This window comes from Hemitrygon akajei, unplaced genomic scaffold, assembly GCF_048418815.1.
Source record: "Hemitrygon akajei unplaced genomic scaffold, sHemAka1.3 Scf000033, whole genome shotgun sequence".
Taxonomy (NCBI): domain Eukaryota; kingdom Metazoa; phylum Chordata; class Chondrichthyes; order Myliobatiformes; family Dasyatidae; genus Hemitrygon; species Hemitrygon akajei.
The window spans coordinates 16,992,258-17,006,694 of record NW_027331919.1 but is presented as its reverse complement, the minus strand read 5'-3'; the positions used below and the strand labels follow the sequence as shown (position 1 = coordinate 17,006,694).

At 50.0% G+C, this 14,437-nt stretch overlaps 1 protein-coding gene across 1 annotated transcript in view; it reads left to right on the top strand.

The window, feature by feature from the left end:
- LOC140719899 (NACHT, LRR and PYD domains-containing protein 3-like) overlaps positions 1-14,437 on the top strand; it is a 51,093-nt gene that overhangs the window by 16,569 nt on the left and 20,087 nt on the right. The window contains exons 6-8 of the mRNA XM_073034825.1: positions 904-1,075; positions 1,170-1,235; positions 2,817-4,554. Of these exons, the coding sequence (XP_072890926.1) occupies positions 904-1,075; positions 1,170-1,235; positions 2,817-4,554 (1,976 nt within the window). The remainder of the gene's footprint in view (positions 1-903; positions 1,076-1,169; positions 1,236-2,816; positions 4,555-14,437) is intronic.

Sequence of the window (14,437 nt, the reverse complement as noted above, 5' to 3'; positions counted from 1 at the left end):
CGTTGAAGAGTGCAGTATAACACAGTGAACTAGTAATAATGGTGCATAGTTCCCTGAAGGTGGAATCTCATGTGGATAGGGTGGTGAAGAAAGCTTTTGGTATGCTGGCCTTTTTAAATCAGAGCATTGAGTGCAGGAGTTGGGAAGTAAAGATAAATTGTACAAGGCATTTGTAAGGCCAAATTTGGAGTATTGTGTACAGTTCTGGCCACCAAATTATTCATAAAGATGTCAACAAAATATAGAGTGTACAGAGGAGATTTACTAGAATGTTACCTGGGTCTCAGCACCTAAGTACAGAGAAAGGTTGAACAAGTTAAGTCTTTATTCTTTACAGCGTTGAAGTTTCGGGGGGGGGGGGCATTTGATAGAGGCATTTAAAATTATGAGGGGATAGATAGTGTTGATATGGATAGGCTTTTTTCCATTGAGAGTAGGCGAGATTCAAACAAATGGACATGAGTTGAGAGTTGGGGGCAAAAGTTAAGGGGTAACACGAGGGGGAACTTCTTTACTCAGACAGTGGTAACTGTGTGGAATGAGCATCCAGTAGAAGTGGCAAAGGCAGGTTCAATATTGTCATTTTAAAAACTGGATATGTATATGGACAGGAAGGGAATGGAGGGTTATGGACTGAGTGCAGGTAGGTGGGACTAGGTGAGAGTAAGCGCTCGGCACGGACTGTGTTACTGTGCTGTAATAGTCATATCGTTGTATGACATAAGTGCAAGGGCTGCATATCTGGACTGTTGAACAGGCGTTCAGTCTAAAATTAATTTTGCATCTTATCAGGACCGTCGGTCAAACTCACCTCAGCTCATTAATCCAGGATGAATATTAATCTGTGAGATTCGCCATGTCTGTCCATCTACTCCACAATAAATTAATTGTTTCCTTTTATAGAAAGTCACTGAACTGACAGAGAAGGGAAACCGGACAGAGAGTTCCAGACTCTTCCTCAGTTTGGTGAATGGCAAAGGCTCCCGGGCCCGGAGGGCGATGTGGGAATCCTTTGTGATGTGGAGGACTGAGTTACCGAAGTTGGACAGGATACTGAGGGAAATACAGGAGCTCGGTATGTTAAAAACACGCACTGAACACAAAGGCACATTGAATAGTTGTAATTATTTTAGTTCTGTTTTCATGAACTCTTTTATTGATTTAAACAGGTCCTGACCCAGAGGAATACATAAACATCGCACAAGGGTTGTCTGAGTTACCCACTGAACTGATAGGTGAGTGATGAAATGCTCAGTTCAAACCACATCTCAAATGTTAGACTGTGACTTGGCAGAATCTGGGAACGAAAATCCACCATCAATCAGTCGCCGATCTCTGGTTTCAGGTTACAATTCAGATCATCTCTCGTTGCAGCCTGAACATTGTAAAGTGTATTTTTCCAGCTGTTCCAGCTGTTAATGTATTAATCCAGTCCTTGTGTCTGCTGAACCCTCCACTCCGGGTCCTAACGCTCTGGGAATCCCCACACACCCCAGACAGGCTCCTGACACACTGTATGACCCAGTCCAGGTGACCTTTCTCTCTTCAGACCTTTCAGATTCCGAAGCACCTTCTCCTTCGTAATAGCAGCTGCACTCAATTCTGTCCGCTGATGCTCTTTACAATTTGGAATTCTGCTAGTGACTTCCACAGAGTATGTCTGACATTTCCTTTTGCACCCGTTACTAAATCTACAACTTCATTTTCCAGCGGTTCGATATCAACCCTCTACTTTTTTTACTCTTTATATATCTGGGAAAGAACAAAAAAAACCACTTTGTTATCCTCTCTTATGCTATTGACCATACCCTCGCATTTCCTGCACATTCACGTATCCCTTGAAGAACCTATAACATAGTTGCCTCCAACACGACCCAGGCTGTAAATTCCAGGCACACACCACTCAGTGAAAAATCTGCCCACATGTACTCTAAATTTATCCCATTTCAACTTTACCAAATGCCCTCTGCTATGAGTCATCAATCCTAAGTTGAAAGTAAAATACAGGCTCTCTACCCCAAATCTTATCTCTCAATCTTATAAACATCAGGCAGATCTCTATTCTAACTCCAGAATAAACAATCCAAGTTTCTCAAAGCTCTACTTGCCTCACATGCCTCCGAATCCAAGCAACATCCTGGTGAACCTGTTCTGCACCCTCTCCAATCATCCCCAGTGCTGGACAAGCAGAAGTGAACACAATACTCTAGATACTCCCTAAAACCATAAGTCTTAGGAAGATAATGAAGCCATTCAGCTCATTGAATTTGCTCTGCAATTCTTCTCAACCCCATTATCCTGCCTTCTCTAAATGCTGACGCTCTTCCGAATCAGGAACATCTCTGAGTAAAGAAACCCCCATTTCCCGCATGTTCTGTTCCTGTTTTGACACCATTGGTGTTTGCAGTGGACACCTGTGACTCCCCAGTGTGTAGCTTTGCCAAAATGCACAGTGTCCTGCTCTCCATATTTCCACACCAGGTCAGCAATAACATCGTCTGTTAATGATGCAAACAATGCTTTAAATATAGTGGAATATTGTAATGGGAGTGCAGTCAGGATTGCAATGGGATATCCGGGGAACGTTCACCTTCATCAGTCATTAGCGTCAGAATATCAGGATTGGACATTTTTCTGAGACAATCATCGCTGTTAGCTCCTGTGTCTGTGAACAGAATTTTACTTTCTGTCCTAATATCCATGGAAGCATTGAATTAATTCATGTAATCCCAAACACTGAATATTGGAATGCAGTTATAAAGACCTTTGTCAGTTGAGCTAGTTAACATTTTGAATATGTTTTTGTTCCCATGAAGATGTTCAACAGAAACACAAGGAGACTCTGCGGGCACAAACTGAAACATTGAGAGTGAACACGATCCTGATGAGGGAGAAGGTGAAGGTTTTCCAGCTGGATGATCGATACACAAAGCTCACGGTCATTTCTACTCTTCGAGATCGGAGACTGGTGGAACACGAGCTGCTGGCAAGAGGCAGAGACCACGAGGATTATAGAGAGAAACATTTCCGTGGAGCGTTAGAAAAAATACAGACTGCTCAGTTATTCCACAGCAGTTTTTCCCGCAGTAAATCCAAATCTGGGAGTTCCGCAGCAGTAGCCGGAGTGCCAGGAATAGGGAAAACAACAATGGTACAAAAGATTGTTTATGACTGGGCCGCCGGGAAAATATTCCAACAATTCCAGTTTGTCTTCAGTTTCACATTCCGGGATTTAAACTCTATTAACTGCAGAATAAACCTGAGGGAACTGATTCTGGATCAATACCCTTACTTTGGGAATATCCTGAAAGAGGTCTGGAAGAACCCAGAGGGATTGCTGTTTATATTCGATGGCTTGGATGAATTCAAGCACAGAATCGATTTTGCGGACAGTCGGAGAGATACAGAACCCAAGCACCAGTGCCCAGATCCCGAGTGGTGGTGTGAAGTGTCTGACATTGTGTACAGTTTAATCCAGGGCAAGCTGCTCCCAGGGTGTTCAGTGTTGGTGACCACCCGCCCCGCTGTGTTACATTTATTGGAAAAGGCGAAGATCGGTGTCTGGGCTGAAATCCTGGGATTTGTTGGTGAGGAACGGAAGGAATATTTCATCAGGCATTTTGAAGATCAGATGGTGGCAGCAGCTGTTTTCAAACACGTGCAGGAGAACGGGATCCTGTACACCATGAGCTACAACCCCTCCTACTGCTGGATCCTCGCTCTGACACTGGGCCCCTTCTTCACACAAAGAGTCAGGGACCCGCAGCGAGTTCCTAAGACCATCACCCAACTGTACTCCTACTATATTTACAACATCCTGAAAAACCACGGCCGTGAGATTGAGAGACCCCGTGATGTGTTACTCAGGGTGGGTCAGATGGCCTACAGAGGAGTGTCCGAGAAGAAGATTGTGTTTACAGACGGAGATTTGATCAAGTTCAATCTGCAGCCTTCCCAGTTCCTGTCCGGTTTCCTGATGGAGCTTTTGGAGAGAGAGGATTCTGCCCAGAGCGTGGTGTACACATTCCCACACCTCACCATCCAAGAGTTTGTAGCTGCAGTCGCAAAATTCCTGTCTGTACATCCCAAGGATATCCTGAAATTCCTCACTGAAGCCTACAAGATGGAAGATGGGCGATTTGAGGTATTTCTCCGTTTTTTTGCTGGTCTCTCCAACCCAATGACAGCTCGGGGCCTGGAGGAGTTTCTGGGTCCATTTCCTAATCAAACAACCTGCCGGGTGATTGACTGGGTGAAGGAGGAGGTTAAACACCAGAGTGGAAACATGGAGAGTGAAGCTGGTAAAAGGAGCCTCCTGAACACATTGCACTTCCTGTTTGAGTCTCAGAATCGTGGACTGGCTCAGGCTACACTGGGATCTGTGGACACACTTTCATTCAGTGAAATAACACTGACCCCGGTTGACTGTGCAGTCCTGTCTCATGCCTTCGGTCTCTGTGATACAATAAAACACCTCAACCTGGAGTACTGCAACATTCAGTGTGAAGGAATCCAGCGGCTGGGACCCGGGCTGCAAAAGTGCCAGGAGTTGAGGTAACTTGATTTAGCTCTCACTCAGAACTGTGAAACTGTTCCATTGTGCTGTTTGAATGAAAAGGGATTTGGGTAAAACTGCAGTAAATCAGATTGAGATGAATTGTGACAAATGCCACCCCCTTCATCCTGTGCGACCACTCTTCCCCATCCCCCTTTTTCCTGTTGGATTTCTCTTAGCCATTACCCTTCCTCTTTTCAGATTTCTCTTCCACACCCACGTTCCTGCTGTGGGATCTCCCTCCTGTCGGATCACTTTCCCCATCCCCCTTCCTGTGGGATCTCTCATCCCCATCCCCCTTCTTCCCGAGGGATAACTCTTCCCCAAACCCCCAACTCTTGTGGGATCCCTTCTCCCCATCCCAGTTCTTCCTGCAGGATCTCATTTCCTCATCCCCTTCCTCCTGTGGGATGTTTCTTCCCCATCCCCCTTCCTCCTGCAGGATCTCTCTTTCCTATCCCCCTTCCACCTGTGGGAACTCTCTTCCCAATCCCCCCATAACTGTGGTATCTCTCTTCCCCATCCCTCTTCCTCCTGTGGGACCTCTCTTCCCCATCCTCTTCATCCTGTAGGATCTCTCTTCCCCATCCGCCTTCCTCCTGTGGGATCTCTCTTCCCCATTCACCTTCCTCCTGAGGGATCTCTTTTCGCGATCTCCTACCTCATGTGGGATATCTCTTCCCCATTCCTTTCTTCCTGTGGGATCTCTCTTCCCCATCCCTCTTCCTCCTGTGGGACCTCTCTTCCCCATCTTCTTCATCCTGTAGGATCTCTCTTCCCCATCCCCATTCCTCCTCTGGGATCTCTTTTCCTCATCCCCATCCTCCTGTAGGATCTCTTTTCCCCTTTCTCATTTCGCCTGTGGGATCTGTCTTCCCCATCTCTTTCATCCTGTGGTATCTCTACCCCATCCCCCTTCCTCCTGTGGGATCTCCCTTCCCCATCCCCGTCCTCCTGTGGGATCTTGCCTTCCCAACCTCTTTCCTCCTGTGGGATCTCCTTTCCCCATCCCCTTCCTCATGAAGGATCTCCCTTCCCCATCCCCCTTCCTCCTGTGGGATCTCCCTTCCCCATCCCCCTTCCTCCTGTGGGATCTTGCCTTCCCATCCCCTTTCCTCCTTTGGGATCACCTTACCCCATCCACTTCCTCATGTAGGATCTCCCTTCCCCATCCCCCTTCCTGCATTGGGATCTCTTTTCCCCATCCCCCATGTAGATTTATTTTCCCGATCTCCTTCCTCACTTTCGATCTCTCTTCCTAATTCAGCTTCCTACTGCGGGATCTCTCTTCTATATCCCTTGAATCTCTCTTCCCCATCCCTCTTCCTTCTGTGGGATCTCTCTTCGCCATCCGCTTCCCCGTGTATATTTATTTTCCAGATCTCCTTCCTCCCGTTCGATCTCTCTTCCTGATTCAGCTTCCTACTGCAGGATGTCTCTTCTATATCCACTTCCTCCTCTGGGATCTCTCTTCACCATCCCTCTTCCTCCTGTGGGATATCTCTTTCCCATCCTCTTCCTCCTGTAAGATCTGTCTTCCCCATCCGCCTTCCACGTGTGGGATCTCTTTTCCCCATCACCCTTTCTCCAGTGGGATCTCTCTTCCCATTTCTCTTTCCTCCTGTGGGATCCGTCTTCCCTATCTATTTCGTCCTGTGGGATCTCTTCCCCATTCCCATCCTCCTATGGGATCTCTCATCCCCATCCCCCTTCCTCCTGTGGGATCTCTTTTTTCCTATCTATTTCCTCCTGAGGGAACTCTCTTCCACATCCCCCTTCCTCCTGTGGGATCTCTCTCCCCAGACCCCTTCCTCCTCTAGGATCTCTCTTCCCCAGCCCCCTTCCTCCTGTAGGATCTCTCTTCCCCAGCCCCCTTCCTCCTGTGGTATCTCTCTTCCCCAGCCCCCTTCCTCCTGTGGGATCTCTCTTCCCCAGCCCCCTTCCTCCTGTGGGATCTCTTTTTCCCCATCAGCCTTCCTCCTGTGGGAACTTTCTTCCACATCCCCCTTCCTCCTGTGGGATCTCTCTTCCCCATCCCCCTTCCTCCTGTGGGATATCTTTTCCACATCCCCCTTCCTCCTGTGGGATCTCTCTCCCCAGCCCCCTTCCTCCTGTAGGATCTCTCTTCCCCAGCCCCCTTCCTCCTGCAGGATCTCTCTTCCCCAGCCCCCTTCCACCTGTAGGATCTCTCTTCCCCAGCCCCCTTCCTCCTGTGGGATCTCCTTTCCCCATCAGCCTTCCTCCTGTTGAATCTCTCTTCCCAGCCCCCTTCCTCCTGTGGGATCTCTCTCCCCAGACCCCTTCCTCCTGTAGGATCTCTCTTCCCCAGCCCCCTTCCTCCTGTGGGATCTCTTTTTCCCCATCAGCCTTCCTCCTGTGGGAACTTTCTTCCACATCCCCCTTCCTCCTGTGGGATCTCTCTCCCCAGCCCCCTTCCTCCTGTAGGATCTCTCTTCCCCAGCCCCCTTCCTCCTGCAGGATCTCTCTTCCCCAGCCCCCTTCCTCCTGTAGGATCTCTCTTCCCCAGCCCCCTTCCTCCTGTGGGATCTCCTTTCCCCATCAGCCTTCCTCCTGTTGAATCTCTCTTCCCCAGCCCCCTTCCTCCTATGGGATCTCTCTTCCCCATCCCCCTTCCTACTTTGGGATCTCTTTTCCCCATCACCCTTTCTCCAGTGGGATCTCTCTTCCCATTTCTCTTTCCTCCTGTGGGATCAGTCTTCCCTATCTATTTCGTCCTGTGGGATCTCTTCCCCATCCCCATCCTCCTATGGGATCTCTCATCCCCATCCCCCTTCCTCCTGTGGGATCTCTTTTTTCCTATCTATTTCCTCCTGAGGGAACTCTCTTCCACATCCCCCTTCCTCCTGTAGGATCTCTCTTCCCCAGCCCCCTTCCTCCTGTAGGATCTCTCTTCCCCAGCCCCCTTACTCCTGTGGTATCTCTCTTCCCCAGCCCCCTTCCTCCTGTGGGATCTCTCTTCCCCAGCCCCCTTCCTCCTGTGGGATCTCTTTTTCCCCATCAACCTTCCTCCTGTGGGAACTTTCTTCCACATCCCCCTTCCTCCTGTGGGATCTCTCTTCCCCATCCCCCTTCCTCCTGTGGGATATCTTTCCCCAGCCCCCTTCCTCCTGTGGGATCTCTCTTCCCCAGCCCCCTTCCTCCTGTAGGATCTCTCTTCCCCAGCCCCCTTCCTCCTGCAGGATCTCTCTTCCCCAGCCCCCTTCCTCCTGTAGGATCTCCTTTCCCCATCAGCCTTCCTCCTGTTGAATCTCTCTTCCCCAGCCCCCTTCCTCCTGTGGGATCTCTCTCCCCAGACCCCTTCCTCCTGTAGGATCTCTCTTCCCCAGCCCCCTTCCTCCTGTAGGATCTCTCTTCCCCAGCCCCCTTCCTCCTGTGGTATCTCTCTTCCCCAGCCCCCTTCCTCCTGTGGGATCTCTCTTCCCCAGCCCCCTTCCTCCTGTGGGATCTCTTTTTCCCCATCAGCCTTCCTCCTGTGGGAACTTTCTTCCACATCCCCCTTCCTCCTGTGGGATCTCTCTTCCCCATCCCCCTTCCTCCTGTGGGATATCTTTTCCACATCCCCCTTCCTCCTGTGGGATCTCTCTCCCCAGCCCCCTTCCTCCTGTAGGATCTCTCTTCCCCAGCCCCCTTCCTCCTGCAGGATCTCTCTTCCCCAGCCCCCTTCCTCCTGTAGGATCTCTCTTCCCCAGCCCCCTTCCTCCTGTGGGATCTCCTTTCCCCATCAGCCTTCCTCCTGTTGAATCTCTCTTCCCCAGCCCCCTTCCTCCTATGGGATCTCTCTTCCCCATCCCCCTTCCTCCTTTGGGATCTCTTTTCCCCATCCACTTTCTCCTGTGGGATCTCTCTTCCCCATCCCCCTACCTCCTGTTTGATCTCTCTTCCTGATTCTGCTTCCTACTGTGGGATCTCTCTTCCCCATCCACGTTCCTCCTGCCGGAAATTTCTTCCCTATCACACTTTCGCCTGAGGGATCTCTCTGCCGCATCCCTCTTCCTCCTGTGGTTTCTCTCTTTCCCATCCGCCTTGCTCCTATGTGATCTCTCTTCCCATCTTGCTCCTGTGGGATCTCACATCGCCTTCCCATTCTCTTGTGGGATCTCTCTTCACCTTCCCCTTCTCCTGTGGGATCTCTCTTCCCCATCCCTCTTCCTCCTGTGGTTTCCCTCTTTCCCATCCCCCTTGCTCCTATGTGATCTCTCTTCCCATCTTGCTCCTGTGGGATCTCTCATCACCTTCCCCTTCTACTGTGGGATCTCTCTTCCCCATCCCCTTCATCCTGTGAGATCTCTATTTCCCATCCCCCTTCCTCCTGTGGGATCTCCTTTCCCCATCCCCCTTCCTCCTGTGGGATCTCTCTTCCCCATTCTCCTTCCTACTCTGTGATCGCTCTTCCCCATCGCCTTCCTCCTATGGGACCTATTCCCCATCCCTCTCCCTCCTGTGGTATCTCTCTTCCCCATTCTCCTTCCTACTGTGTGATCTCTCTTCCCAATCGCCTTCCTCCTGTGGGATCTCCCTTCCCCATCCCCCTTCCTCCTGTGGGACCTCTTCCCCATTCCCCTTACTCCCGTTTGATCTCTCTTTCCTATCCCCCTTCCTCCTGTGGGATCTCTCCTACCATTACCCCCAAATCCTGTGGGATCTCTTCTCCCCATCCCACTTCTTCCTGCGGGATCTCATTTCCTCATCCTCTCCCTCCTGTGGGATGTTTCTCACCCATTAACCTTCCTGCTTTGGGATCTCTTTACCCATTCCCCATGTATATTTATTTTCCCGATCTCCTTCCTCCCTTTCGATCTCTCTTCCTGATTCAGCTTCCTACTGCGGGATCTCTCTTCAATGTCCACTTCCGCCTCCGGGATCTCTCTTTCCCATCCCGTTCCTCCTGTGGGATCTCACTTCCCCTTTCTCCTTACTCCCGTGGGATTTCTCTTCCCCTTTCTCCTTACTCCCGTGGGATCTCTCTTCCCTATCCCCCTACAACTGTGGTATCTCTTTTCCCCATCCCAATTCCACCTGTGGGATCTCTTTTTCCCATCCCATTCCGCCTGTGGGATCTCTCTTCTCTATATCCACTTCCTCCACTGGGATCACTCTTCCCCATCCCCCTCCTCCTCTGGGAAGTCGATTCCCCATTCTCCTTCCTATTGTGTGATCTCTCTTCCCCATCCCCCTTTTTCCTGTGGGATCTCCCTTCCCCATCCCCCTTCCTCCTGTGGGATCTCTCTCCCCAGCCCCCTTCCTCCTGTAGGATCTCTCGTCCCAAGCCCTCTTCCTCCTGTGGGATCTCTTTTTCACCATCAGCCTTCCTCCTGTGGGAACTTTCTTCCACATCCCCCTTCCTCCTGTGGGAACTCTCTTCCCCATCCCCCTTCCTCCTGTGGGATCTCTCTTTCCCATCCCCCTACCTGCAGTAGGATCTCTCTTCCCCAGCTCCCTTCCTCCTGAGGGAACTCTCTTCCACATTCCCCTTCCTCCTGTGGGATCTCTCTTCCCCATCCCCCTTCCTCCTGTGGGATCTCTCTTTCCCCAGCCCCCTTCCTCCTGTGGGATCTTTCTTTCCCATCCCCTACCTGCAGTGGGATCTCTCTTCCCCATCTCCCTTCCTCCTGAGGGAACTCTCTTCCACATCCCCCTTCCTCCTGTGGGATCTCTCTTCCACATTCCCCTTCCTCCTGTAGGATCTCTCTTCCCCAGCCCCCTTCCTCCTGTGGGATCTCTTTTTCCCCATCAGCCTTCCTCCTGTGGGAACTTTCTTCCACATCCCCCTTCCTCCTGTGGAATCTCTCTTCCCCATCCCCCTTCCTCCTGTGGGATCTCTCTCCCCAGCCCCCTTCCTCCTGTGGAATCTCTCTTCCCCATCCCCCTTCCTCCTGTGGGATTTCTCTCCCCAGCCCCCTTCCTCCTGTAGGATCTCTCTTCCCCAGACCCCTTCCTCCTGTGGAATCTCTCTTCCCCAGCCCCCTTCCTCCTGTGGGATCTCTCTTCCCCATCCCCCTACCTCCTGTTTGATCTCTCTTCCTGATTCTGCTTCCTACTGTGGGATCTCTCTTCCCCATCCACTTCCTCCTGCCGGAAATTTCTTCCCTATCACCCTTTCTCCTGAGGGATCTCTCTGCCGCATCCCTCTTCCTCCTGTGGGATCTCTCTTTCCCATCCCCCTTCCTCCTATGTGATCTCTCTTCCCATCTTGCTCCTGTGGGATCTCTCATCACCTTCCCCTTCTCCTGTGGGATCTCTCTTCCCCAGCCCCCTTCTCCTGTGGGATCTCTCTTCCTGATTCTGTTTCTGACTGCGAGATCTCTCTTCCCAATCTCTTTCACAATGTGGTATCTCTTCCCCATCCTCCTTACTCCTGCGGGATCTCAGTTCCACATCCCCTCTTTCCTGTGGGATCTATCTTCCCCAGCCCCCTTCCACCTGTGGGATCTCTCTTCCCCATCCCCCTTCCTCCTATGTGATCTCTCTTCCCATCTTGCTCCTGTGGGATCTCTCATCACCTTCCCCTTCTCCTGTGGGATCTCTCTTCCCCAGCCCCCTTCTCCTGTGGGATCTCTCTTCCTGATTCTGTTTCTGACTGCGATATCTCTCTTCCCAATCTCTTTCACCATGTGGTATCTCTTCCCCAGCCCACTTCCTCCTGTGGGATGTCTATTCCCCATCCCTCTTCCTCCTGCGGGATATCTCTTACGCATCCTCTTCCTCCTGTGGGATCTCTCTTCCCCATCCCCCATCCTCCTATAGGACCTCTTCCCCGTCCCCCTTACTCCTGTGGGATCTATCTTTCCCATTCTCCTTCCTCCTTTAGGATCTCTCTTCCCAATCCCCCAAACTCCAGTGGGATCTCTCTTCCCCATCCCACTTCTTCCTGCGGGATCTCAGTTCCTCATCCCCTACTTCCTGTGGGATGTTTCTTCCCTATCCCCCTTCCTGCTGTGGGATCTGTCTTCCCAGTCTCCTTTCCTCCTATGGGATCTCTTTTCCCCATCCACAATCCTCTTGTGGGATTTCTCTTCCCCATCCATCTTCCTCCGGTGGGATCTCACTTTCCCATTCTTGTTCCTCTTGTGGGATCTCTCTTCCACATCCCCCTTCCTCCTGTGGGATCTCTCTTTCCCATCCCCCTTCGTCCTGTGGGATCTCTCTTTCCCATCCCCGTACCTGCAGTGGGATCTCTCTTCCCCATCTCCCTTCCACCTGTGGGATCTCTCTTCCACATCCCCCTTCTTCCTGTGGGATCTCTCTTTCCCATCCCCCTTCGTCCTGTGGGATCTCTCTTTCCCATCCCCGTACCTGCAGTGGGATCTCTCTTCCCCATCCATTTTCCTCCTGTGGGATCTCTCTTTCCCATCGCCCTTCCTCCTGTGGGACAATAGACAATAGCCAACAGGTGCAGAGGTAGACCATTTGGCCCTTCGAGCCTGCACCGCCATTTTGAGATCATGGCTGATCATCTACTATCAATACCCCTTTCCTGCATTGTCCCCATATCCCTTGATTCCCCTATCCATAAGATACCTATCTAGCTCCTTCTTGAAAGCATCCAGAGAATTGGCCTCCACTACCTTCCGAGGCAGTGCATTCCAGACCCCCACAACTCTCTGGGAGAAGATTTTCCTTAACTCTGTCTTAAATGACCAACCCCTTATTCTCAAACCATGCCCTCTGGTACTGGACTCTCCCAGCATCTGGAACATATTTCCTGCTTCTATCTTGTCCAATCCCTTAATAATCTTATATGTTTCAATCAGATCCCCTCTCAATCTCCTTAATTCCAGTGTGTACAAGCCGAGTCTCTCTAACCTCTCTGCATAAGACAGTCCAGACATCCCAGGAATTAACCTCGTGAATCTACGCTGCACTTCCTCTTAACCCTGGAGACCAAAACTGTACACAATACTCCAGGTGTGGTCTCACCAGGGCTCTGTACAAATGCAAGAGGATTTCCTTCCTCTTGTACTCAATTCCCTTTGTAATGAAGGCCAACATTCCATTAGCCTTCTGCACTGCCTGCTGCACTTGCTCATTCACCTTCAGTGACTGATGAACAAGGACTCCTAGATCTCTTTGTATTTCTCCCTTACCTAACTCTACACCATTCAGATAATCATCTGCCTTCCTGTTCTTTCTCCAAAAGTGGATAACCTCACACTTATTCACATTAAACGTCATCTGCCAAGTATCTGCCCACTCACCCAGCCTATCCAAGTCACCCTGAATTCTCCTAACATCCTCATCACATGTCACACTGCCACCCAGCTTAGTATCATCAGCAAATCTGCTGATGTTATTCTCAATGCCTTCATCTAAATCGTTGATGTAAATTGTAAACAGCTGTGGTCCCAATACCGAACCCTGTGGCACCCCACTAGTCACCACCTGCCATTCTGAGAAACACTCATTCACCGTTACCCTTTGCTTTCTATCTGCCAACCAGTTTTCTATCCATGTCAATGTCTTCCCCCCGATGCCCTGAGCTTTGATTTTACCCACCAATCTCCTATGTGGGACCTTATCAAATGCCTTTTGAAAATCGAGGTACACTACATCCACTGGATCTCACCCGTCTAACTTCCTGGTTACATCCTCGAAAAACTCCAACAGATTAGTCAAGCATGATTTACCCTTGGTAAATCCATGCTGGCTCGGCCCAATCCTATCACTGCTATCTAGATATGCCACTATTTCATCCTTAATAATGGACTCTAGCATCTTCCCCACCACCAATGTCAGGCTGACAGGTCGATAGTTCTCTGTTTTCTCCCTCCCTCCTTTCTTAAAGAGTGGGATAATATTAGCCATTCTCCAATCCTCAGGAACTGATCCCGAATCTAAGGAACATTGGAAAATGATTACCAATGCATCCGCAATTTCCAGGGCCACCTCCTTTAGTACCCTAGGATGCAGACCATCCGGACCTGGGGATTTGTCAGACTTCAGTCCCATCAGTCTACTCATCACCGTTTCCTTCCTAATGTCAATCTGTTTCATTTCCTCTGTTACCCTATGTCCTTGGCCCATCCATACATCTGGGAGATTGCTTGTGCCTTCCTTAGAGAAAACAGATCTAAAGTACTCATTAAATTCTTCTGCCATTTCTCTGTTTCCCATAACAATTTCACCCAATTCATTCTTCAAGGGCCCAACATTGTTCTTAACTATCTTCTTTCTCTTCACATACCTAAAAAAGCTTTTGCTATCTTCCTTTATTTTCCTGGCTAGCTTGAGTTCGTACCTCATTTTTTCTCCCCGTATTGCCTTTTTAGTTAAGTTCGTTGTTCCTTAAAAACTTCCCAATCATCTGTCCTCCCACTCACCTTAGCTCTGTCATACTTCCGTTTTTTTAATGCTATGCAATCTCTGACTTCCTTTGTCAACCACTGTGGCCCCTTTCCCACCTTGAATCCTTCCTTCTCTGGGGATGAACTGATTTTGAAAATTGTGTATTATTCCCAAGAATACCTGCCATTGCTGTTCCACTGTCTTTTCTGCTAGGCTATCCGTCCAGTCAACTTTGAGCAGCTCCTCCCTCATGGCTCCATAGTTTCCCCTGTTCAACTGCAACACTGACACCTCCGAGCTGCCCTTATCCTTCTCAAACTGCAGATAAAAGCACATCATGTTATGGTCAATACCTCCTAATGGCTCCTTTACTTCAAGATCGCTTATCAAATCCTGTTCATTACACAAGACTAAATCCAGAATAGCCTTGTCCCTGGTCGGCTCTCGTACAGGCTGTTCCAAGAATGCATCCCGTAGGCACTCTACAAACTCCCTATCCTGGGGTACAGCACCAACCTGATTCTCCCAGTTCACCTGCATGTTGAAATTCCCCATCACCCTTCCTCCTGTGGGATCTCT